The 25,847-nt window shown below is 44.7% G+C and overlaps 2 protein-coding genes and 1 non-coding gene across 9 annotated transcripts in view; 1 reads left to right on the top strand and 2 right to left on the bottom strand.

The window, feature by feature from the left end:
- SNX5 (sorting nexin 5) overlaps nt 1–15,306 on the bottom strand; it is a 25,121-nt gene extending 9,815 nt beyond the window's left edge. The window contains exons 1-8 of one of the 5 annotated variants that reach the window (XM_086331204.1): nt 15,132–15,306; nt 14,803–14,884; nt 5,552–5,607; nt 4,333–4,437; nt 3,180–3,290; nt 2,227–2,348; nt 806–929; nt 13–108 (exon numbers count right to left, since the gene is read on the bottom strand). In XM_086331204.1, the coding sequence (XP_086187330.1) occupies nt 13–108; nt 806–929; nt 2,227–2,300 (294 nt within the window). In that variant the 5' untranslated portion in view covers nt 2,301–2,348; nt 3,180–3,290; nt 4,333–4,437; ... (1 more) ...; nt 14,803–14,884; nt 15,132–15,306. Of the gene's footprint in view, nt 1–12; nt 109–805; nt 930–2,226; nt 2,349–3,179; nt 3,291–4,332; nt 4,438–5,551; nt 5,608–8,778; nt 9,126–14,802; nt 14,936–15,131 lie in introns of those variants that run through there. The other 4 variants (XM_086331202.1, XM_086331205.1, XM_086331203.1 and 1 more) reach the window with 4 other exon arrangements.
- LOC147360903 (small nucleolar RNA SNORD17) lies at nt 8,889–9,124 on the bottom strand. Its single transcript, XR_015140083.1, has one exon. It is a non-coding gene; the product is annotated as a small nucleolar RNA SNORD17 (small nucleolar RNA).
- On the top strand, nt 15,276–25,847 carry MGME1 (mitochondrial genome maintenance exonuclease 1). 3 transcript variants are annotated; one of them, XM_086331206.1, is made up of 5 exons: nt 15,276–15,407; nt 17,420–18,001; nt 21,326–21,545; nt 24,205–24,337; nt 24,685–25,847. In XM_086331206.1, the coding sequence occupies exons 1-5, from the start codon at nt 15,383–15,385 to the stop codon at nt 24,844–24,846; spliced, it is 1,122 nt and encodes a 373-aa protein (XP_086187332.1). In that variant the 5' UTR covers nt 15,276–15,382; the 3' UTR covers nt 24,847–25,847. The 3 variants fall into 3 exon arrangements, with proteins under 3 accessions (XP_086187332.1, XP_086187333.1, XP_086187334.1); XM_086331207.1 differs by lacking the exon at nt 15,276–15,407 and adding an exon at nt 15,463–15,559; XM_086331208.1 differs by lacking the exon at nt 15,276–15,407 and adding an exon at nt 15,463–16,510.

The following is a 25,847-nucleotide window of genomic DNA, read 5'->3' as shown; positions in this document are numbered from 1 at the left end:
AAGGCCACTTACCTTAACTCCTGAAAAAAGAACTTCATCAGCACTTTTCACCACACTTTTAAAAAAGCCACCAAACATCTCTTTAGTATTTTTCCGCCTGACACTTAGCTGAAAAGAAATTCAAAATAATTAATGGTACATATATTTTCTATCAAGTTCTGAACACATCCCAAGTAACGTAAGCACACCCAAGCCACCTTTAACCCCACTGTAACCACATCTAAAAAATCAAACAAAACTAAACCTAAGGACAGGTGATAATTCTGACTCAGGAGGTATTCTGAAAAACTATCTATGTACCAAGTCTTGTGTGTGCGTGCTTAGTCATGTCTGACTCTTTTCGACCCCATGGACTATAGCCCACCAGGTTCCCCTGTCCATGGAATTTTCCAAGCAAGATACTTAAGTGGGCTACCGTCTTCTACTCCAGGGGATCTTCCTGGCCCAGAGTCTCTCGCATATTCTATGACTCTGGAGATACTTTGAAAAACTACCTAGGCATCAAGTCTTAGTGCCCTTAAATTCTGGGTAGAATTGTTGTTATGCTATTATTCACTGGTTAAAGACTATGAGGAAATTTGTAAGTCAGTGCTTGTCTCATATATAATAAAGAAAAAGAATGTATTCTTTTAAGGCAACCATATGTCCTCTTTCGATGAAAAAAACTAGGATCAACTTTCAAATAACCCCAAAATTAACTGAAGGGGAAAAGCGAAATTCAACTTTGAAAGTCAACTTCTCAGAAAATATGTATTTTTTTGTACATTGCAATTAAGATTGTGGAAATGGAATTAAAATGACTTACATCTTGATCATATTCCAAAAACACGTGGAAGTTGCGGTCTTTACTGAGAACAGGGTGGGAGGAGAGCCGCTGGAGAAAGACTTCGTGCGAAGACACCGTCTTCTTGAAGACAGCAAGGTACTCCCTGCAACACAGGGCACATGCGCCGCTCAGCCCCCCGCCCAGCACCACTCCCGGGACGCCAGCGCTGCCCCACAGCTACACACACCACCTGAACCGGCCCCGAGCAGCCTGGCGTAATGCAGTATCCAGTTAGGTGATGAGGCAGCTCTCATTTGGGAATCTGTGGAATAGCCATGGAAGGGGAAGGAGCCGGCAATGGCACCCCACTGCAGGGCTCTTGCCCGGAGAATCCCAGGGACGGGGGAGCCTGGTGGGCTGCAGTCCATGGGGTCGCAGAGTCGGACACGACTGAAGCGACTTAGCAGCAGCAGCATGGAAGGGGAAGTGACATAACCGGAGTTGATGGACACACCTGTCAAACCCAAACCCACGTGCAATTACAGCACACAACAATGGCTTCTTTAAAACCATGGCAGTCCTTTAATTTTGCAGCCATGTACACAGCCATGTGTCTAACAAAGCTGGGAACTATCAGAAATTACAAAGTGGCTTTATCTCAACCTACACACTCTACGCTCAACAGCAGAAGACCAAGTCTGCAAGTTTGGTGCTCTATCCTCAGAGCTGCCCATGCAGGCCTGGCAGGAGTGTGAGCCCGGGCCTAGCTCACCTGGGCCTGTGGCAGCATATTGGCAAAAACTGCTGAAATGGACCCCAATGAATAGGAGGAGGGCAAGAGGAAGGAGCAAGAGGATAGTTCGTGCAAGCCTCCAACTATGGCATAAAGAATCCATTTTTGTTGCAAAGAATTACAATCAGATTAAAATAAGCTTCTTGCAGACCTGGACTTCTTTCAAGCCATCAATGTAGCCATTGTGAGAATGCTTCCTTGTTAACAGCATTTGCTACAATCTAATTTCAACTGTATTTCCAGTAAACAAACGTCAGGGAAGAAAGCTTTTGTACATTACAGTCAAAGGTTTAGTTCTTCACTTTGCCAGACCAACATTCCATGACTAGCATTGTTTGCAAAGAGAAAAATTAGTCTATCCAGTATCACCAGGTGGTTCAGTTGCTAAGTCGTCTCCAACTCATGGACTGTACATAGCCTGTCAGGCCTCCTCTGTCCCTGGGATTCTCCAGGCAAGAATACTGGCATCAGTTGCCATTTCCTTCTCCAAGTATCATCAGGGAATCGTCTATAGACCAGGCCCCCACACCCCCATGCAACTCATTGACAGCAGCCATGCAAGTCATTAACTGCTACACTTGAAAACCTTAGCTGGCAGATTCTCTTTGCTGTACAACAGTCATTTTTCTCCTCAGAAGACAGGGCCCCATCAAGGAAAGTCACTTACGCTTCTAGCTCTTGCTTCATCTTGGCAAATTCTTCTTTTGTCATTGACCCTTCACCCTCTCCCAGCTTCTGCATCTTCTCTCGAGGGCCATCAAAGTCGGGCTTGGTCGGCGCTGGCGGGATCTGCAGGCAAGGCACTGACTTCCTGAGCACCCTCACCCCACAGGAGGCGGGGGAAGGGGGGCTCTCTGAAAGTCAACTATGCTTCTTCTTACCCTCGTTCCTTTTGGCCATTTAAAAAAGAAGGGTCCTTCCTACAACTGGGCACTCACTTTGACATCTGTTCAGTTAACAACTTAATTTATAAGGCAAACTGTATATCCTGCTGCAACTATCTAATTGATATATTACAACCAAGGCTAAAATAAAACCAATGAAGACGCAGCATCCAGGTAATAACCTCTGGACTTACAAGGAATGTTTTTATTCCAGGACAAAAGATTCTAATTTTGCATGAAGATTCTTAAAACATAAGCTTCAGTACTGATTTTGTTCAGTACTGATTCAGTACTATCTGGCCAGATTCTTGGCCTGGCAGGTCAAGCCACATTTCTCTGTCCTTTAAAATCAGCTAAGTCTCTTTCTGTAGCCAGGCATCAACTCTCCACAGCTGAGCACAAAGACAACTGCCTTCTCAGCAGACTACACACACCAACCACCACCACCACCACCAGGAATCAATTCAACCTGATGGCTGAAAGGAAATGCCACACCCAAAAGTAGACAAGACGGTACACCATGGAACTGCTTACCCTCTTAGACTGTAGACTATAAAACTGTGCTTCTAACAGTGTTTTCACTTACTTTAGACTTTACCAGTAACAGCTAACATATACTCTAGTTGACAGATGAACTCAGGCTATTTTCACAACCCATGGGTAAATCTCTCAAAATGAATAGCAAAGTATTAGATACTTGCTTCGATAATTATCTGATTATTCAAAATGTACTTACAATAAGCCCAGCATAGTCTGTAGTTTCAATAAGAGTGTCATGTAGCCACACAAAGTCTTCATGTTGCCTTGTAACAGAAAACTCTGGGCTCTGAAACGTGGGCAGTGTGGTCTGTCAAGAAAAAACAAAGTGACAGTTAACTACCATTTTCTGAAAAAGTGGTTTGGGTTTCATGCAGTGCACAATGGGAAAAATGCACAATAAATCATCTGGTTTTTAAGAGATCTAATAAAGAACAAAGTGGCAACACACTACCTCCCTACCACCAGGAAAGTCAGAGCTAAGATTCAATGTGTTCTTCAAGGAATTCTAGTCACACAGCTCCACCTTTCAGGTCAACTCAGACAGATACACGCACACTGCCTCCTGAGGAACAGGTATGCTAATCACGCACCAGGGCAGCAGAGAAACCCACGAGGGAGAGGACCTCAGGGACACACATGTGCTGGGGAGGCACCCGCCAAGGGCTCTCGCTCAAATGTCCTGCCTCACACTGTGCCTACGCCACTTTATCTAGACCTGTACCTCAGACCCTCACCTGTAAGATGGCCATCAGAAAAAATCATAATGGAAATCACGTCCAGAAAATCAGGTCCATGTAACCCCTTTAAAACAGTGCCTGGCGTAAGACAAGCACGGAGTACACTTAACTAGCATGGAAGGAGAAAGGCTAAAAATGTTCCTGAAAGGGCTCTGAGAAGTTAAACTTTCTGTAGTTTTCAGACTGGCATAGTGCTTTTGTCAAATGAGAAACCTGGAGAAGAATTAACACAACATGGTAAATCATTTACACTTGAAAATAAAATTTTTAAAATTTGGAGAAAAAGTCTTGAATCATAATAGGTTGGGTGATGGCCAAGAACTGAGCAAAGATGGGAAAAGCAAGCATTTGCCATGCATGCAAATTAGAAACAAAGGTGGAGCTGTGCAGGACTGGTGTGCTTCCCAGGCGGAGCACAAGCCACACTCACACCAGCAGAGTGGGCCCCAGGCTCCCCCACAGTGCACAGGGCTGTAACAGGAGCCGGTATCTGGAGAGGGAGGAGGGGCCTCACCCAGGAGCGCTACCTTCAGCAGCACTTCGGCTCACACCCACTGCAGCACAGATGTGACCTGGCACTGCTTTCACTGCTGAGGTCATTCTGTCACTTACCTTGGTGTGCACTGTAAATTTGACTTTATCTCTCTCACTGAGTGCGTCAGGTATGTCAATCTGAAGCGAGGGGTCAACATTCAGGTCCACTGACACAGATCTCAGCTGAAATACATTTTTTAGCTATTAGTCTCAAGTCCACTTTAGTCCTAAAAAAGCATCCATCCAAAAATGGGGAGCTAGTAATAACTTTTAGCAATCTATCCATGACCATTTAGAACAAAGTCAGTTGAGGTATCTATTTGCAACTGTGGGGACAACTGCTCTTAAGTGCATGGGTGGGTCCAGTGAATTCCTATAATCTGAAAACAGCAACTATATGATTCTGATATCATGTGCATTACATACTTTGTGTGAAAAATACATTTAACCAGATACTTAAAGAACTGTACTAAGAAGGCTTAAAATAGATAAAAATGAAGTTGTGAACTTCCTACATACATGCCCAAATTACAAAAACATTCAAGAGGTGTTAAAAGTTAGAGGCTGGGATAACTTAGAGACAGAAGGTACAAAGAACAGTTATGTGGTGTGAGGTCTTGGATGGAGAGAAAAATCCACTCCAGCGTGGACCTATGTATATTCAAGGACTGTCTCAAGGATACAAGAGATCTAGAACAGGAGATAAACTGTAAAAACCAACAAAGCCATAAACTATCAGAATTCCACTGTGATTACATATAAATAAGGCAGAAGGGTGAGCACTACTATGGAAACAAAAATACCTGATTTTTGAGAGCTGGAAATTCAGGAGGAAAATAATACTCAACTCCAATTTTGCCAGTTTAAAAAGAATTCTTTAAAGAAGTGTATTTTTTTGGGGAAAGTGGCTAAATGGTTTCCCTTAAAAAAAAAAATTCCTACTGAATCTAAAATATGGTAAAGTCTTTCATTCTTATGACAGATAGGCTGACAGTGGATCTGAAGGCCTGTCAGATGAGAAATTGCATGGATTAAGCATCTCATCCCTCCCCAGGCCCACAACTGTAAGCCAGAGCTGAAGGGAGGCTGCCAGGACACTCTGGGTTACTGAACACAGGAAGATGGAGTGCCAAGTGGAGACTGGACCTAAGAACTAAGATGAGGGAACAGGGAATCCCAAGTATTTCCCTCTGAATTCTTTTCTTCAAAATAAAACCACCAAAGACAGAAAAATTGGTTCCATCAGGTATAAAAAGATTAAATATATTTTCTAAAAATGTATGGGATTACTTCTTACTTCTTTGTAGTATCTCAGGAAGAGTCAATACGTCCCATTTTCTTTCAGCACTGTAACTAAGAAAAAATTTTGATTGCAATAGCCAGAGTTAGCCTTATAACAACAGCTTTCCTAGCTAGAAGAACTAAGCCTCATGTTCTTGCCACCAGAATTGATTTTAACATCAGGTATTTGTGAGACCACAACATACTTAACAGTTCCTGCCATGTCAACCTAAACATGTATTTCAAATAAATTCTTGATGACACCTATGAAATATTTGCTTGTTTGGCTTAATTTTCACATGTCTATTTATGAAATCTCTGCAAACAAACATAAAGCTTCAAGGTCAGGGATACTTCATTTCATCAGAGCTGCGACTCTGGCTCTTGACACATTTCTGATAAAGCCTCCCTCCTGATAATTCATGACTGGGCAAATACAGTATTCAGAAAGACCTCACAACACATACACACCTCACAACAGTCTGACTGCAGAGAGTACTGGCCACCCGCCTGATCTTATGTTTCTATGTATCAGAATTGGTACATGAATAAAGCTGGTCTGGTTAATGGTGGAAAGAAAGGGCAGACCCGGGGCCAGGACTAAGGAGCATTTTCCTGAGCTCAGCAACAAGGGCCACGTTTCCTGAGACTCTGCTGCCTTGAGGTCACAAATCCTGGCTTCCTCTCAATTTCTGAACATGCTGACAATTCCGTCTAAGTGCCAAGCCCCATAAGCCAGGAAGCACCACCGGCACTGCCTCTGGAATTAGGGCTGGAGCACCCAGGCGGATGTACATGGGCTCATCACAGCAGGAATCAAAGCTGCAATGGGCTTCAAAGGTGAACGCTGAGGTCGGCCCTGTTCCCATACCTCCAACCTCACAGGTAACCCCAGACTTTTCAGTTTTCCTATCTTCCTTTCTGGTCAGCAAAGCTATTTCATTTTTTACTGTGAGATAGTGTGATAAGGACACAAAATTAACAGAGTCCATTCAAGGTTGGAAAGACTGCACCTTAAGAAGACATCAAGCACCCAGCTTCTTCTCCAGCTGTCATCACCACAAAACAGAGTCCGAACAATCTCACCCCTCAACATGATATAACACCCTTCTCCCACAGACAAAACAATCAACAATTTAAAAAAAACTCACAACAGATAACATGAAAAGTTTGCATTTGGGCCTTAAAGAATTGTCTGAAAAGTTAGGTGCAAAACTCTGAGTATGCAAACCCTCACCAACTCAAAAACCACCCCTATTCACAAGTCAAAGGAACTTCCTTGTACTGTAGCTCTCCAGACAAGGAAGAGATAAATCACAGAGGAGTAAAAAGTTGTGAAATGTTTCAAGCTTCTAAGTCAGCACTGTATCCTCACTCCGGAAGTATCCATGTGATTAAAAGCTCAGCACTCCTTCTGATCCGTCAACAGAGTCCACACCCCATAGTCCTATGCCACAGTACCTGCTAAATACATAAACCAACAGGGTGGAGAGTACAGGAGCAGGTGGCACGCCTCCACACAAAGCCCCTACTCACCACCTGTCCCCTAGTTTCAGCAAGCATCCCCAGGCTGCCTCAGCCCCTGGACACTGTGTGAAAGGAGACTTCAGAACCAAGTCTAACCTTAAGCATGTTAATTTTGATTTTCATCCCCTTAGGCCACTTGTGAGAACCAAATTTAAAACTTATTTACTCTGTGTGGAAGGCAAGTTTAAAAAAAGACTTTCTTTTGCAGATTTCTACAGAAACCACTGCATCACATACCAAGTTTTAGGTGGAATTTCAGTCCCCAAAATACTTATCACATTAACCCTGATAGTAAGGACTACAGTGATCTTTGTGAGAAAAACAGGGAGTAAACAAGCATTTCATTTGGAAAACAAAATTGTAACTGTTTTAAGAAATCTGGGGGGCCTCCCTAATGGTCCAGTGGTTACCAGTTGGTGCTTCCACTATGGGGTGTGCAGATTTGCTCCCTGGTCAGGGAATGAAGATCTCACGTGCATCGTGACCCCCCAGAAAGGGAATCTGAATGCTTGATAAGAGAACTTGAAAAGGAGAAAAAACTAAAACCAAACCCCCGTGCACTCCCCTCATCTGTTCATCAGAGCTGGGGCACCTGACACTGGCCAAAGGATGGTCTGCAGAGTTCTGAGCTGATACACAGGGTCCGGATCTCGCACTTGACTCACTTTGGTACAAGGCCAAGTTAACACCATCTACAAAAACCCCCTCTTCAAAAGGTGAAGAGGTTCAAAGATGGCAAAGAGTACCTCTGCGGCTGGACAACACACAAAGCTCGATTCAGAAATTCAGAACCTTAGGTGGAAGATAAAGTATAATAAACGTTATCACTGGCTACAGACTCCAGTTTACACTACTGCCATAGGGCCAAATGACAAAAAAAAAAGTGAACAAGAAACCATCTCCACGGTGACTCTCATCTGCCAGAATGAGGTCTAGCTGAACATTACTTAAATCTAACCAGTTTTGTATACATGCAAGAAATTGAATATGCCAGCCCCGGAATTTCCAGCTTAACGTGAACGTTACACGGAAATTGCCACAGGCAGAGGAAAGCCTGTCTTTCACATTGAAGTGCCTCTCCCTTCTCCAGTCCCAGAGCAGAAAGCACCCGGCAAGCACGGGCTACACCAGGTTCTTCCCATCAAACTGACGCTCTCTGAAGGATGTTCCTTTGCTATACCTTCACCTGACTGCCTAACATACGGAAGACCCCTACTGGGGACAGGACCAAAACAACAGATAACCCATTGTAAGCAACATGGAGCCATTATTTCAGCTGGAAAGTGAGGGATGCCATGCCCAGTCCAATTCGCTTTAGTAAGGAAATAAATCCAAAAACGCTCTGCTGCAGAAAATCCAAATTACTGGATTTGCAGCAATTTCTGAAAGCAGATTCACATGATGCATACTTATGAAACATACATTGCTCTGTTACTGTTTCAGCTCACAGGAAGGAAGTGTTCTGTAAGAAATTCCAGTATCACATCTATCTTTCTCTGAATTTCTCTTTATGGTTCAAGTTCTCCTGCCCTGAAGCTAACTGAAACCTGTCTGTGTTCTATGCCAGCTTACCCCTGGAGAACCAGTACATGAAAAACTGAACTATGAGCAACACAAGAGCTCTGCCCTTCCAGGTAGCACTGTATCTGTGGTTTATTTCCTCCCTCCACTACTGTCTCTCCCCTCCCTGTAATTCCAACCCTGCCAATATCGTACCTCAGTCTTCAAGGAACACAGAACCAAAGACTTCCAGAAGATCTGTCTACTCACAAACATAACAGCTACGGAAAGTCCCTAATTAAAAACTAGGTAAAGAGCTGCAGCAAGTGATCAGATTTCCACCACTCATCTTGGTGAGATGAGCCCACAGGGACCCATCCCTGCTGACACCAGCCATTCTTACCGGTAGTCCACCAACACACAAGCCGTCCACAGTAGAACACAGCAGACTGCAGGGCATTTGGCAACCACGTAACCCAGAGTTCCCAGAACAGGAACCCAGGCTTGGAAGAAGGTCAGTGCAGCGCACTCAGCGAATGGATAAACTGAATCATCATTTCACAAGGCTGCAAGCCCATGAGCTAGTCAGATGCCAAGATGGAACCAAAGAGATTAAGATGAATCCATTGGCTAAGATGAAATTCATTGAGAAATCCATCTAATTACAAGATACCTGGATTATTTTCAAGAGTTCACACGGTGAAAGGCTGAACTACAAGATCTATAAACATCTCCTAGCACAGAAATTCTATTGAGAATCAACATACCACTGCTACAGAGGATGTAGCTGCCACACACGTGCGTATGCGCACACACAGACTAGTTTCTTCCTTTCACAGCTGCTGCCGCTAAGCAGCTTCAGTTGTGTCCAACTCTGTGCAACCCCACAGACAGCAGCCCACCAGGCTCCCCCATCCCTGGGATTCTCTAGGCAAGAACACTGGAGTGGGTTCCATTTCCTCCTCCAATGCATGAAAGTGAAAAGTGAAAGTGAAGTCGCTCAGTCGTGTCCGACCCTCAGTGACCCCATGAACTGTAGCCTACCAGGCTCCTCTGTCCATGGGATTTTCCAGGCAAGAGTACTGGAGTGGCTAAAACTCTTCATCTACTGCTTCCCTGATAGCTCAACTGGTAAAGTATCCGCCTGCAATGCAGGAGAGCCCGGTGCGATTCCTGAGTTGGGAAGATCCACTGCAGAAGGGATAGACTACCTACTCCACTATTGTTGGGCTTCCCTGGTGGCTCAGCTGGTAAAGAATGTGACTGCAATGTGGGAGACCTGGGTTGGATCCCTGGGTTGGGAAGATCCCCTGGAGAAGGGAAAGGCAGAATACTGCAGTATTCTGGCTTGGAGAACAACATGGACTGTACACTCCATGGGGTCACAAAGAGTCTGACACAACTGAATGACCTTCACCTACTATTTGATCTCATGAAGTCTCCCTACCAAAAGTTCCCACTGTGTCAAGTCCACAACTCTTTACAAAGCAGTCTTACTTTGTGTTCAACCCAAGATCAAAGAGAAAAATTTGAGAAAAAAAATTTACCTTTACTACCAACAAAGATTACTCAGCAACATGGACAGAGCTGCCTGAGCTTAGGATTGTGTCATCTGAGTTTGAGACACAAAAAAGGCAACAGAGAGGAGAAGGCTGCCTGTTCCTGGTGGAATTCTTGTGTTTAGGTAAAGGTACCACACTTCCCAGATCTTTCAGATGTTAAGTATTTTAACCTCATTTTATCACTCACCAGCTACCCGGCACCCCCCAGCACAACATGCGAGCTTTTTATGTCCTGCTCTTGAGGATAAGGCTGGCAACACTTGCATTTGTGCCCCATACCACAGGCACTATAACTAGACCCAAGGGCTTGTGGAGCTACCCCTCGGAAACAAGTAAACCATAAACTCTTCTGACAGAAAACACGTACCACAGGTTAACATAAGCAACTACTGAGAAAACTACAGTTTTCTCTCCAGACCATGTATCAGTCTGAACAACTTACACCAAATGTGTAAAAAGGAAGAGGGGAAGTCAAGCCAAGGACCCAATGTCTGTACTGAAGGTCAGTTGCTCTTGCACCTTCACTCTTACCTATGTATTTATGTTTTGCCTTTGGGGTACGAGACAGTTGAGAAATTTCACTTTCCCCTTTTAGAGGGGGGGGAATTTCTTCTTAAGAGTTACTCCGTGGGGACTTCCCTGATGGTCCAGTGACTGAGACTGCGCTACCCAGTGCGGGGAGGGGGCAGGTTCGATCTCTGGTCAGGGAGCTGGGCAGCTAAAATACATAATCTTCTTTTTTTTTTTTTTAAGGAGTAACTCAATGGCTAATCAGAAAATATACAGGTGTTGGGGGTGAAGTATCCTTTCAGGGTGGGGGTTGAAGGAGCAAGTTTCTCACAGTAATGTAAAGATACTTCTCAATTTAGACCCACAGAAAACAAATCTGCTATTCATGCAAGACAAGATGTCCCACCATCCCTTCTCTCTATAAACCTGGGTTCACTGAAAGGTTGTTTCCGTAAATACTACCTAACTTCACTGCATGTGCCTGTCACCACTGGTCAATGGTACTATATCCTAATTTCCTCAAGCAATCAGAACAACAGAGAGCAACATATTTAAAAAGCAGGCTTTTAAACCATGTTCTACCCTGCAGCACAGTCTCAGTCAACTTCAATTCTACCCCACACCACTTTGGCATCAGAGCCTCAGGTTTCCACTGTCCAAAGTGGCCGGTGAACTCCAACACGGTGTTACAAAGCGCAGCAGCCTTTGTAACCCTCCGCTACCCAGAACCCTTCACCATCTTTTGATCAGGTTCCTCAACACTGGGTGAAGGCTAATTCTATTAATGTCAAAGACAGTCAACAATGCTTATGTTTTACGCTATTTCTTTAGAATTTATCAAACATCTGAAAAAAACTAGAAACAAATTGGCACATTAAAGATTAGCCTCTAACATAAGGTGACCTTCCCCACCATACCATCTTAGAAAGTCTAAACGGGTGATTCTCAACCAAGACATTTGACAATATCTGCATTTATTTTTGACGGCCACTAAGGAAGCCCAAAATGTCTGTCAGTAGTGCTCACATTAAGAAACCCTGGTTCAAGCTGAAGTTCTACATTATTAGATCTTAGTCTCTTACTAGGTCTCAAACCAAAGGAGCACTTAGATCTCAGAATCCAAAAAATTCTCGTATCATCTCCCTGGGCCATTTCTTCCCACAGCACATCAAGTGGGCAGATCGTGATCTGTCACGGTAGCATTCACAAAGGGAGATCTTAAGACACTCTGTGCAAGCTGCTGATCCAGAACTAAGGCGTGGGCAACTCTGAGAAGTCATACTTCTCGAATTTAAAGTCATGCCATAAACACAGTCGGAGAAGGCAATGGCACTCCACTCCAGTACTCTTGCCTGGAAAATCCCATGGATGGAGGAGCCTGGTAGGCTGCAGTCCATGGGGTCGCTAAGAGTCGGACACGACTGAGCGACTTCACTTTCACTTTTCACTTTCATGCATTAGAGAAGGAAATGGCAACCCACTCCAGTGTTCTTGCCTGGAGAATCCCAGGGATGGGGGAGCCTGGTGGGCTGCTGTCTATGGGGTCGCAGAGTCGGACACGACTGAAGCGACTTGGCAGCATAAACAGTGGAAAATTCCAGCCCACAAGAATCAGTTACTCTGGACTTTGCAGTATTGGTGAAAATTCAGGTTGTCCCTGTAATATAAGTTATAGGACACCCCATCTAGGCTGGTAGAGTGGTGTCCCTACAGACAACTTCCACACGTGTCAACTGCCTGCAAACCAGAGCAGTAGCAGGTGAAACACTGATGACTGGCTCTGAAAAGGAAAACACCATCCAAAGCCTAGGTAACCAACTAGTGACAAGTTAAGGTGAAAGTAACAAGGCCAGGCTGCGGTGGGGAGCAGGCTTACAAAGCTTCTGTGTACACTGGCACATTGACTTCAGCTCACTAACAAGAGTCAAAAAATACCCCAGGAGACAATCAGGACCCACACTCCATTTGCCACAGGTTGGCGAGACTCACAGGATCACAACAGACACACACCGAGTCTGTAGGTGGGAATCTAAGTGTGATGTTTAAAGGACCTTGAGGTGAACAGGAGACCTGGAGAACATGCAAATGACTGGAGGCCTGAATAAATATCTTAGGGGAACAAGGTTCTGCATAACCCAATTTCCCCCCCTAACCATTAAAAACTACAGACACCTTAGGATGTTGATCCAGCCAGTGTTTGTTGGGCGGGGAGGGGGGGGGAAACGACGCCTCAGTACTGCACTAATTTATCTTGGAGATGAACCTAATGGTATCAAAGTTTTAGTTAACTGTTTCAGGGGCTAGACTTGGCAAAACCTTACTTTTCTAAACTTAAGGAACATAACACAATCTTTCCCATCAGTACAGAATTAGTTAAAAACTAAATTAATCATGCAACTGCTTTCTGGGCAAGGGGACAAATCTACACCATCAGCTCAAATGGAAACCACTAAATGGAAGCACCAGGCTACTGGATACAGGCCAATTTTCCTGTTTTGTGAGCCAAAAGTTCTGTAGACAGATTAAAAATCCTCGAGATCAACTATGCTCCCTGACTTATTTGTGGGGCCAACCTTGAAGAACCCCTATCCTCATGGAAATCCCTCAGCAGACAATCGGAAAATTTGAACTTCTAATATTTTCAGCAAAAAAGCAAAACTTTTCAGTTAACTAACAAAGCTATATTACAGCAATATAACTGCCCAAGATCTGTCCGCCTGTTATTTCACTCTTGTCCCATTTGGAACTCCCTTTTTTGGTGAACATTAAAAACCATTTTAATGTTGGGTTTCTTAAAAACCTCAGAGCTCAGTTGGTAAAGAATCTGCCTGCAATGCGGGAGACCTGGGTTCGATCCCTGGGTTGGGAAGAGCCCCTGGAGAATTCCATGAACTATACAGTCCATGGGGTCGAAGAGTCGAACAAGCCTGAACTTTCACTTCAAAAACCATCTTAATCCACATCACAGGACCAATATCAGAGATGAGAAAGAAAAACGAAGCTGTGTTAAGAGTAACATTTAAATTTCCTATCTCCTTACTTCTGCAATTAAAAAAAAAATAGGGGCAATAATTCTATATAGTCCTTTCCTGCAGTCACTAAAACCAGAAGAAGTAGCCTTCACAATTCTGTCCTGCTGGAGGGTCAGAGGGTGGTGAAGGTACTTAAAACCAAGCAGGGTTATACAATACTAACAAACAGAAAGGTCCACTGAAGTTTTAAACAGCAGTGTAAAACTAATTATGGGTCGCAAAAGGAGATGCAAGATGGGGGATATCAAAATTTCTATTCGGTCATCTAAACTTCTAGAGAAAACTACCTTTGGAGTCTCAAGTTCCCACTTCCGGCTTTAGGGAGGGAAAAAAAAATTCTTTCAGCTTTCAAAGAAATAAAAACACCCCCAACGAAAACGCTCTCCTTACACTTTCAGTAACCCAGCAGCCGTACAACCGCCACTTACTAGATGAAAAGGTCTGTCCAAAGACCTGTGGACCAAAAAACGTGCTTTGGTTTCTAAAGCGATGCCTTCCAGACTAAATCTGAGAGCACCTCGAGTTCCTAGATTACCATTTTTCAATTTTTTTTTAGAAACTTTTTTGTTGACGGTTCTGCACAAACCGCTGTGGCTCACACCAACCCCTGTATTCTCCAAAGTAACTTGTCAAGACAGGACCAATAAAAGCGGAGACCTAATTCGATCTTTACGGTGACACGCATTTATTGCCCTGGTTACCTCCAGATTCGAGTGGCAGGGAAGGATAATTTAACATCCACACACGTCTAAAGGGCGAAAAGTTCAGCTATTTGAGAACCTCATAAAATGACACAAGTACCGCAGCGGCGCACTGAGCGCTTTAGTGAAGTTGCAGGGAACACGGGTCCAACTTCGGCCTGGGCGGAATTTCCCCAAAATTTCTGGAGGGGGTGGGGGCGGTTCGGAGCTTCGTTGCACCGCGCAAAGTGGGTCTCACGTGCACCGCCGGGCTCCCCGGGGGAGAGCTGTGTACCGCACAGGCACAGCGTGCGCCCTCTGCCCGGGTCCCGGGAGCGCCCCGGACCACGCGGAGGGAGGGCGGCGGGGTCCCCTGGGGGCCCGCGAAAGGAGCGTGGGGCCCAGAGGCCCGGTGGGGCCTCCCGGCCCGGAGCCCGAGAGCGACCAGGGCCTCACCTTACTGCGGTCCTCCTCCTGCTGCTGCAACACCTCGGGAACCGCGGCCATGGCGACGCGGATCTCGAGCGGGGCCGCCTGGCTGTGCGAGGAGAGAAGAGGCTGGGCCGCCGCCACCGCCAGGGCGCCTCTCAGGGGAAGGGGCGGCCGCGGCCCCGCCTCCGCCAGCCTCCCTGCCCGACGGCGGCGGGAGGCCTCGAGATTCCGCCACCGTCCCAGCAGCCCCGGGAAAGGCGAGCGGCGCCCCCACGTGCTCCCCCAGGGCGGCCTCCCCCGTCCCCGCTGCCGTCCATCTTGGAGCCGGGCAAAGAAGCGACGCGGGGGCCTACCCTCGCTCCGGGCCACCCGGAAGCCGCCAACCGCAGGGCCGCCCTGGGGACGCGGAAACCCAGGGACTCTAGCAGCGAGGCGCGTCTCAAGAAAGGGTGCGCGCGCTTGTGCCGGGGGAATTTATTAATCAACCAGAGCCCAACATGGCGACGAGCTCTGACGTCACGAGATCTCGCGAGAGAGAAATGGCGCGATTTGGAGGCGCCCGGGCTCCCGCCGGAGGGAGGGTTTCCCCACAGAACTCTGGAAAATGCACGGAGCTGGGGGGCGACCAGGTATAGGGGCGGGGCATGAGCGCCGCAGTGCTTGCTGGGGCCGCCGTGCCTGGGCGGGGCGTAGCCTGAGGGCAAAGCGCGGGACGGACGAAAGAACCGGTCCGCGGAGACGTTCGCGCTCTGAAGCTAGCGGAGGGGCACCGGCTTCTGAGGTACCTCCCTGCCGGCTGTTCCCTACCGTGATTCTCGCGCGAGGAGTCGCCGCCGGCCTGGTCCTGTGGGGCTCCGCCTAAGCGCGTACATGGCGGCGGGGCCCTACTGACCGCCCCTGGCGATTCAGACCGGTCGGGAGCGCGAGTGCCCAGTCTTGAATGGATCCTAGCGGCGCCCACTGTAGGGGGTGTGAGGGGTTAGATGAGAGCTCTCCCTCCATGCTGCTTTTCAGAAAGTCTGGTTTTCAATCTTATGGTTACCTGGGGAGAAGGGGGGAGGAATAAATGGCAGATTTGGGAGTGACATATTGTTGCTCTTGTTCAGTCGTGCCCGACTCTTTGCGACCCATGGACTGCAGCCCAGCCGGTGGACTGCAGCACGCCAGACTTCTGTCCTCCACCGTCTTCTGGCGTTTGATCAAATCCATGCCCATCAAGTTGGTGACGTGAGCTTCCCTGGTGGCTCAGACGGTGAAGATAGTGATGCTCTCTCACCGTCTTATCTTCTCTTGCCCCCTTCTTCCTTTGCCTTCAATCTGTCCCAGCATCAGGGTCTTATTGGAAAGACCCAATCTTTCCTTACTGGAAAGACCGCTCTTCACATCAGGTGGCCAAACTATTGGAACTTCAGCAGCAGCCCTTCCAGTGACTATTCAAGGTTGATTTCCTTTAGGATTGACTGGGTTTGATCTCTTGGCTGTCCAAGGGACTCTCAAGAGTCTTCTTCAGCACCACAATTTGAAAGGGTTGTGACACATACCCCACTACTTCTGAAGAAGGAAATGGTAACCCACTCCAGTATTCTTGCCTAGAGAGTCCATGGAGTAGCAAAGAGTCGGACACCACAGCACATATGCAAACAAGGACCTGCTGTAAAGCACAGAAAACTCTACTCGATACTCTGCAGTGGCCCATATGGGATAAGAATCTTAAAAGAGAGGGGATATATGTGTATGTATAACTGACTCACTTTGCTCTACACCTGAAACTAATATAACACTGTAAATCAGCTATACTCCAATAAAAAAATTTTTTTTTCCCCAGAAATCTGATGTTTAGGCATTAGTGGTTAAACTGCTAAGTGTGACCACCAGGCCTCTCTAGCGTCCTGTCCTGTGTTTCTTTGTATCACACAGAGTTCCCTTCATAGGCGGCAGTTGGCACCATAGTGAGTGTTAGGGACACGTTGTCCCAAGCTGTCTGCTATTTCACATTTAACAAATGCTGGTCCTTCAAAAGTAGTTTTGTACAAATGGTACCAATTCCAAGCTCACCTGCAGTACAAGACAAGAAATTGACTGATAAGCTGTTGGGACAAGGAATAGCAACTTTATCTGGAAAGCCAGCAGACCCAGAGGATGGTGGACTAGTGCCCCAAAGAGCCATTTTTCCAGAGTTAGAATTTAGACTCCTTTTATCCTAAAAGAGGAGTGGTTGTCACTGGTTGTTGCACACTTCTTGGTGCAGGAATCCTTTGTTCTTATAGCTGCCCAGGGAGGTCTGGTCACAATGCTCCTAAAAACCTCAAACAAGACAATTATTTTCTGTTCTGTAACTTTTTATGCTTGGAAATGTGTTAATACCTTTAAAGATCAGAACTCTGAGAATGGGCCCTCCTGTATATTCCAGGCTATAGGCATAACATTCTCCTACAAAAGGTGCAAAGCCCACATTAAGCCCCGGCAGGGAACTAAGGTTAGAATTAAAAGAATAGATCCAATATGGAGTCATTTGTTCTCTGTTTAAAACATGTTGAAAAACTTATTGAATGCAATTTTAAAGAGCAATATCATACCGTTGCAGCTTTCACTTTGATAGTTCAAACATTTAACACATCTAACACCACTTTTTCTTTGATAGGAAAGCAAAAATTAAAAAGGCCTTCAACGTTACAAGTATACCAGAGGGAAGTGAAAAAAAGTCTAAAGATGGAGGTATTTCAGACCATCTGCAGACAGCTTCAGAGTTCAAAGAAGTTTTTTGTAGAAGCAGCCCCCCGTGTTGTTTTCTCCACTTCCTCTTATTTGTGTGGCCGGAAGAAAAGAGTGAACCCTTATGAACAAGTGGACCAGGAAAAATACTCTGATTTGGTCAGGTCTGTCTTGTCGTTCAGAGGCCATGCTCGGACTCCACAGTCTCTGTTCGAGGAAGATGCTTTACTCTACGGACCGGTGAGTAAGAGTAAGGCCCCAAAGCAAGAAGAAGAAGCAGGAGTTCCACAAAACTGGTTTCCTCTGTTCAATCCAGAGAAAAGCATAAAACCAGACCCAGCAAGGGATCCTCCAGTTCCTCTGAAAATCCCTTTGCAAAGGAATGCGATACCAAGCGTGACCCGAGTCCTGCAGCAGACCATGACGTCAGAACAGACTTTCTACCTGGAGAAGTGGAGGCAGCGCATGATTCTGGAACTAGGAGAGGATGGCTTTGCCGAATATACTTCAAGTAATCTTCTCAATCCTGATTCTTAACAGTTATTATGTTTCCCAGAGTAGAAGGCACCCCTATAGCTAAGGAGGAGCTGCTTTCAGATGATAGTATTAACAGCGTTTTTTTATAACTCACTTCATTATCATGACAATCCTATGAAGCACAGATACCATTATCCCCATTTTACAGATAAAGCAGAGATAAATACTTTGACTAAAAGATGTATAAAATTCATTTGTTTTATAAGCTATAGACTTTATTAGAATTTCCTGTTTTATTTTTTTTTTAATGGAATAGTCGATCATCACATAATGGAGTTCTAGTTGTTGCTAGGCTTTCTGTTCAGAATCTAGTAAATGCCCCTTTGGTCTGCTTATCAGCAGTGACTGACTCATAAATTTAAAGACGCAATAAGTCAGAATGTGTGATCTGTATTTAGATCTTAGTAAACTGAGGTAGATGTTCAGAGCCTGCAACTCCTGTCCTAACTCACTAACTTGAACAACCAAGGAGAATAGCTTTTGTAAAACAGATTCCACCCAAAAGCAAGATGAAAGAAGAGAACGTTAGTACAGGTGAATTCGTCGCTCCCCAGCAGGATCACAGTTGTTAAAGCTAAGTTTGCACTGAGCATCCTTTAGTCCGCACTTCCCAGAGTGCAGGACATGCACCCATACTGGTCCAGAAGCACTTTAATTTTTAATACAGGAGTAATACTTATTTTGAGGCATCTTAGAACAAAGATATGTGTATGCATAACACATTAAACTTGTGGTCATATGTGTTTTAAAGGAAAAATGTTAAGTATTTAGGTGGTGTTTGGATATGGCAAAAATGGTCAAGTGCTATATAAATTCCTCAGCTGCCTCAGCCAAGGACTGCATGCTGGGGCTGACTACCTTCTTAACGTGGTTAATTAGTAACAACAACCAAATTTCTCAGCCTGTTAAACAAGCAGCATTTTTAAAAAATATTTTAATGGCATTTTAAGTTTTTTATCTGAAACACTAGAATTTAAAATGGACATTGTTTCCTATGGAAAGTTTTGTTTTGTTTTATTCTCTTTAAACCAGAAACAGCTTGTGGGAATCTAAGAAACCTGCTGGGACGTTGCGTACCTAGGTCTGTAGCTCTTGGCACAAAGGAAGGAAGTACTTTGCTGGCTCTTTGATAAAGGAGTCGAGTTGTTTGGTTTGAGCCACCCCGATATCCCAGGCAGAAAGAAAACTGGTTGACTCCATGAAGTCAACTTTATAGATCTAGATTACTATGATATGATTTCTCCGTCAATTTAGGATCAACCTTAAACAGGCAGAATTAATTTTTTTTTTTTAATAATGGGGCAGTCACATACAGATTCATGTCATGGCCCAAAATAAAGAAGACAGAAAAAGAGCAGGAAGGGACGTCCCTGGCAGTCTAGTGGCTCCACTGCAGCAGCGCTAGTTCATCCCTGGTCAGGGAACTAAGATGCCACATGCTGTACAGTGTGACCAAAAAAAAACCCAAAACATGGGGTCATTTTCCCAAGCACCAATTTACCTTTTGAAGATTGCAGAGGATAAGAAAGTCTGACTTTGATTTATACTTGTGTTGATCCTAGTGGGAAAGCTGGGGTTTATTTTTTCCGTTTTTTTTGTTTTTGTTTTGTTTTGCTACATTGAATATTTGTTAATTCTAAAATACCCATGCTTGTCAGTTAGAATATAGGAGATTCATGATTTTTTTGTTGTTAATATAAGACTTGAAAACACTGCACTTTTATTCCTTCAATTTATTCAAGGAACACTCCAACTTAATTGCTATCTGCAATAATGCTTAAATCTTTTAAAATTTATTTTCACAAGTTGAATCATGTTTAATGTTCTTAGCTTTACCATCCTAAGGGATCCTGTAACCCAGATCCTCATGTTTGTTGCCTTGCACCTTACATGTGAAGAGCTCGCCAGGGGTGAAGACTGCACTGGAGAGTGGGTTGTCTCTTAGCTTGGCTCTTGATAAAGCCGTTTTTCTCCTTCCTGTTTTTAACATGTTTGTGTTCTGCTTCATTAAAGCTAATCTGTAGATGAAAACTACACTTCTTTTCCCTGGGTTTTAATTCCATAAGTCTTAAACATGTGTAGGCCTTTTATGTAATGATAAGTCCAATTAAGCCAGGTAAATTTGGAGTGGAATAACTTAGGTCCTCAGTTGAATTTCACTTCACTTTCTAAGTTGTGTCCCCAGAGCAATTCCATTTTTTGCCAGTAATAGAACTGACCTTTCAAAATCTTTGTAAAAACAACTTGGCAAAGGTACTATGGTTCGACATTGCCTCATTAGCTGAGATGACTCCCCATTTTCTGTGGGTGTGTCTCCAAGCACGTCTGTTTCCTCCTCTGTTTCTGTGTGTCACGCTACCTGATGGCCCCTGAGTTTTCTTCTTGCTGTACTGGGTGATGGGCTGGAGTGAGCATGGACTCTGAGGCCAGGCCCATGCAGCTTTTTGCTTTGGGAAGTTTAATAGCCACTGCCTGGGCCTCATTAAAATGGGGGTGAAGAACCTTACCTTGCCAGGTTGCTGTGTTTGAAAGTTAAGTTTGAAAGTGCCAAACTTAGTGCTTAGCGTAGCAACACCCTTAATCAAGAGTCTTTCCTCCCTTAATCAAGAGTCAAGTGAATATATAATATATCTCGCACTTGTTGAATATGTTTGTGTCCTCTTTTCTTAACTTAAAAGTTTATGAGGAAAAAAAAACGAGGACAGAGCCACTATCTCAGGCTGCTCTCGTCCTAAAAGCAAGCGCAGGTGCAGAATGTCATGTTTTCCTCCCCTCCCCCAAGCCCCACAACGTTAATCCCTGCATGCCTTGATTTTCATGCCTTTCCTGTCACTAAGCCTATTGGTAAAGGACGCTTCCACCAGTGTTTATAAGTCAGATTTGGTTGTAAAAAGAACCATAAACAAGTGCAGTTCTCTAAATGTCTAACAACTGTCACAGCTGGTTAACTTACTGGTTACCTACATTAAATGAATTCTAAAATTCACAGTGCTTTGTGAATTCACTAGGTATGGTCCTGCAGCCCCCAAATCTTCAATTCTAGCTTTGGCCTAATTCTACTAGAAATGCTTCATTTTAATCCATTGTATTATCTAAGCTCTTCTAGTCCCTTTTGTTCTCAAAGTGCGTTCTTAGGTTTCACAGGAGGCCGAAATACGGTTTCTTAGAGGTTATCACTTAAAGGAAATTCATGTGATTTTTAATTTCACTCTTCAGAGTCTTATAGAGTATTTGTTCTTTAGTACTAGCTTTGTTTGGGATATTTTTTGTTGTCCCTTTCTTCTGATTTTCTTTTCAGACATGTTTTTACAAGGGAAGCAGTTTCATGAAGCCTTGGAAAGCATACTTTCACCCCAGGGGAACTTAAAAGAAAGAGATGAAAGTGTCCTTGAATCTGGCTACATCCAAAGTGTGCAGCATGTTTTGAAAGACATCAGTGGAGTGCGGGCCCTGGAAAGTGCAGTTAAACATGAGACCTTACAGTATGTGGGTCTGCTGGACTGTGTGGCTGATTATCAGTAAGTATATTTGATTTTTCACATCAAGTGTGGAGGTGAGTTAATTCTGGGTGGACGCATGGTTCCCATCCAGCACTAGTTTTTCCTCTCAACTCCTGCTTCAAGGTAGAGCCTGTGCTAAGTCACATCAGGTGAGAGCCACATCATCCTTGTCAATCTAAGTGCCCAAGTCAGGGTGTTTGGCGGAGGAAAGATGTAACTGTCCAGTATGGCTAGGATGGCCTGTTTTCCAGCATGTCCGCCCGCCCCCCACCCTCAGGCAAGGTACCAGCCATAAGATCCAATCTGATTCCTGCATTGTTTTTCCTGTTTCTCTAAAAATGACACCTTGGTCTATTGGTCTATTGGCCCAACTTTCTTCAAGGCTTCCATGCAGTGTTTGACATGCATAGGAACACTGAGCTCACTAAAACGTCCTGTGATCTTTAAATTGCTGCTGTTACTGTTTTCCCCACTTACTCCAGATTTCAAGGGTAGATATAATCTGCAGATATCCATATTCCCCAAAAAAGCATGTGAGCAATAAAGACGGTGGGGGCAAAATCTGTTAGTGTAACCTTTGGAACTCTGGTTAAAAGATACTGGGCTCTGGAGACATGCTGCCTGAGTTTGGTTTCTGGGTTTTCTTCTTAACTTTGGGCTACTTACTTAGCTTCTCTGTACCTCCATTTGTTCATCTGTAAAACAGGACAAATAATAGTACCTACCTCACAGGTTTGTTACAGAGGTTAAATGAGACATTCCTGGTACAGTACTTAAAATGTATACAGAAAGTGTTAGCCTTGTTATTTTGACCCTCTTCTGTCTTTTTAACTGCTGTTTAGTATGAATGAACTGTATCCACTTCCATATTGGGAGCTCTCAGGTTATTTCTAGAGTTTAACAGTTACAAACTGTAGCAGTAACCAGGTCTCCTTGTGTTCTGTCTGGACAGTTTTTTTCGGCAGGTGCACAGGTTCATTGGTTTGTTTTGGTGAGCAACCTATGAGATATGAGTAAATCCAGTCGATCTGAAGTAGGCCTGGGCACGAATAGTTCTTCAATTCTCCAGGCACTTGTCACTTGCACCTGGGATATCAAACCATTGCTCTGTGGTACAGACCTGAAAGGGAAATTGCGGGGTCACAGGGAACGGGTGTTTTAACACTGTGTCTCATCATTCCAGTCTGCGTTTCAAAATAAATTAGGCTAAGCACCTTTTCATTTGTTAAAGAGCTATTTGTGGACTGTCTTACTGCAATTTTAATTTGGGTTTATACTATTAAGATTTTTTTTCCATAATATTAAGTTCTATAAGTTATAGTACATTTCTGGAAACAGTGGTACATGGCAGAAGTCGATACTGTAGGATATTTTGATTTTATCGAGAGAACTGGGAGTGGCAGCCCCCTGGGGATGCTAGGGCCTCTCTTCGTTTGCAGAGATTGTCAAGCTTTACAGAATGGAAAACAGTTCCAAAGATGATGTGTTACCTCTACATCTGCACCATCCAGTAGGGCAGCAGTGGGCCCTATGGGCCACTAAGCACTTGACTGGGGCTGGTCCAAACTGACGTGCGCTGTAAATACACAAACTAGATTTCAGGGAGTTTGCACAAAAAACAATGTAAAATATCTCACTAACAACTTTTTAATGTTAATTATATACTGAAATGATCATATTTTGGATATATTGGGTTAAATAAAATGTTAAGATTTTACCTGTTTCTTTTTGGATGTAACTACTGGAAAATTTTAAATGGTGTGTATAGCTCACATTTTCTTTCTTTTAGATAGCGCTCCTCTAGCCTGGTTTTATAAATACCTTGCATAGGTTCTAACTCCAGGGCTATGTTAACAGGAGGATCTCCCTCTGAACAGCTGGTTTTGAACCTGAAGTCAAGGCAGAGCAGTAAGAGTGCTTGAGGGTCACTGGTTCTCAACCCATCCGCCTTGCAGTCCTTTTGACACGTTCGGTTGGCAAGTGTAAAACCCTACCAGGATAGGGGAGAGGAAGGAATGTACTAGTTATTTTACTAAAAAAAATGTGGCAGGACTTTTTCTTTTCCCTAAGATCCCTAATAGAAAGTAATATATCCCTGCCCTGTGTGTAAACTTCTAGGACAGGAACCAGGTCTTCTCATTTGAATTTCTACATATTGCTGGTACCTTTTAAGTGTTGATGGACTTGAGCTCCAGGTTTGCTTTCTGAGGCGCCATGATGCTTGGTCCCTTACAATGGGGACTTTGCTGCTGGTCTGTTGTGGTTCATTCTGATAGACATTTGAAGCAAAATCAACTAAGATAATAGCAGATGTAGTTTCAATTCCCTTGTCAACTATTAAACTGTGGAGGTCCAAAGAGAAGCCTAGAAAGTTTAGAGGCTTTCTCTGGGGAGACTTTCCCAGTCCTGGCCCTGGGCCCTCACTGCAGCCCTGTGGTCAACCCCTTCACACCTCGTCACTGACCTGAATGAGGGGCTCAATACCTCTTCAGTTCCAAGGAAAGCTCAAGAGGGCTGTCTGCTTGGAACTGGGGGCAATGGAAGCCATAGTCATTGCGTGACAAGCAGCAAACTATAGTAAGAACAGGGTTAACCTAACAGAGTCTCAGTTTGAGCTGTCACCTTCAAGGGCAGTTTGAGCTGTCACCTTCAAGGGCTTCCTTTGGTTTCTCTCTAGGGGCAAGCTTTGTGTGATTGATTGGAAGACATCAGAGAAGCCAAAGCCTTTCATCCGAAACACATTTGACAACCCACTGCAAGTCGTGGCGTATGTCGGTGCCGTGAACCATGACGCCAACTACAGCTTTCAGGTCAGGATGCAGAGCCTGGCTTGCTTCAGGCTTTGCCCATGCCAGGCCATAGCGCCTTCAAGTTCTGTCCTGTGTGTATCTGACCTCTTCCTCTGTTCTGTCCTTCTGCACTTCACAGAGCACTTTCCCCACTTCCTGGGCTTTTTGTTGTTAATAGTTCTTCAGTGATCACAGCGGGTTCTTTATGTTCATCTTTCTGTTCTTGTGTATCATCAGCCCATCTTAGAAACTGAGGCGGGGGCTCTCACTGCTGATTGTTTTGTTCTGGGCTTGCCCTGGAGTAAGAAGGGAGCGAGCCTCAGTCCTGGTGCCGCTGCAAACTCTGGAATCGCCCTGCTCTTTCCTAGGTTCAGTGTGGCTTGATCGTGGTGGCCTACAAAAACGGGTCCCCTGCCCACCCACATTTCATGGACGCCGAGCTCTGCTCCCAGTACTGGGCAAAGTGGCTTCTTCGACTGGAAGAATATACAAAGAAGGAAAAGAACCAGAATATCCAGAAACTAGATTAGGGGCAGGAAGCCTCATGGGAACAGGAAGCGCTTGTTCACAGTCGGGAAGTTGGGTCGCTGTTTGCTGTGATCTGAGATCAGGTGCCATAGGGTCTGAGAGCTGCATCAACACAGGCGCAACCAGTAACTTGGTGGAATTACTGCAACCAAAACGGTGAAGCCAGAAAAGTTAAATTCAAAGAATCGGACTCGTGCCCATAAAAGACCAGCTCCGCTACCTCTGGCTGGCATTTCCCTGGATAAGGGGCAGGCAGCACTGGACTGGCACAGTGTTGGTGACTCTCAGACCTTCTATGTCCAGGGCAGGACGTTCAGTCTTCACACTGAGACATTCAGGGCGGTGAGGTTTAGTGTGCCAAGCGCTTCCCTGGGGCACACCGCGGGGATGGGGCCACACACCCCCAGGGTGTGTATGCAGTGAGAATTCCTATCAGCTAACTGCTTCTGCCAGTGGAGGTTCCTAAATCATGCCTTAGGTTTTGGGGTTCCCTGTATTTCATACGAGGAAGAAAGGATCCATTTACCATTTTTAAAGAATAAACGTGATCTCTTAGCCTCCAGTAAACATTGCTCTCTGGAAAGATGGTGCACACTCCCCATATCGTTGCATTGCCCCTTGGCCTTCCTCCAGGTAATTCTTAGAAGCGGCTGGGCCCTCTCTGACAACCGTACTTCTGGGTATTTTGGTAGCTATCTTCTGGTTTGAGTCAAGGAACTGTGTACATGGACAAAATTGTTTATGGAATTTTCCAGCTACAGGGAATAATAATGACATGTTTTGGTTTTTTTTTTTTCCCTGTAATCAGTGATAAAATTGATTAGTAGTCACTGGGTTTGGGAAACCTAAATAAACACCCACTACCACCCTGAGGGATGGCTCCCTGTTTCATAGAGTAGGTTAGCACTTAAGTTACAGTTGCTATCTTAAAATAGTAGGTGCTACAGTCATTTTTTGCTTTCATTAGCCATTAATTATAAGAAATAAAAGATGAAGTAAAGGC

This window comes from Bos grunniens, chromosome 13, assembly GCF_055505025.1.
Source record: "Bos grunniens cultivar Pamir isolate PY7600 chromosome 13, Bosgru_T2T1.0, whole genome shotgun sequence".
In the NCBI taxonomy this organism is placed as follows: Eukaryota; Metazoa; Chordata; class Mammalia; order Artiodactyla; family Bovidae; genus Bos; species Bos grunniens.
Note: the sequence above shows the minus strand (reverse complement) of the source record. Positions and strands in the feature narration are given on the sequence as shown.

Bases quoted from the DNA above. Each gene is read 5' to 3' on its own strand.
- MGME1 (XM_086331206.1), top strand. From the start codon at position 15,383: ATGCACGGAGCTGGGGGGCGACCAG. The intron at 15,408-17,419 runs GTATAGGGGCGG...TTTCTTTGATAG, and splicing joins CGGAGCTGGGGGGCGACCAG to GAAAGCAAAAATTAAAAAGG. The intron at 24,338-24,684 runs GTCAGGATGCAG...GCTCTTTCCTAG, and splicing joins ACGCCAACTACAGCTTTCAG to GTTCAGTGTGGCTTGATCGT.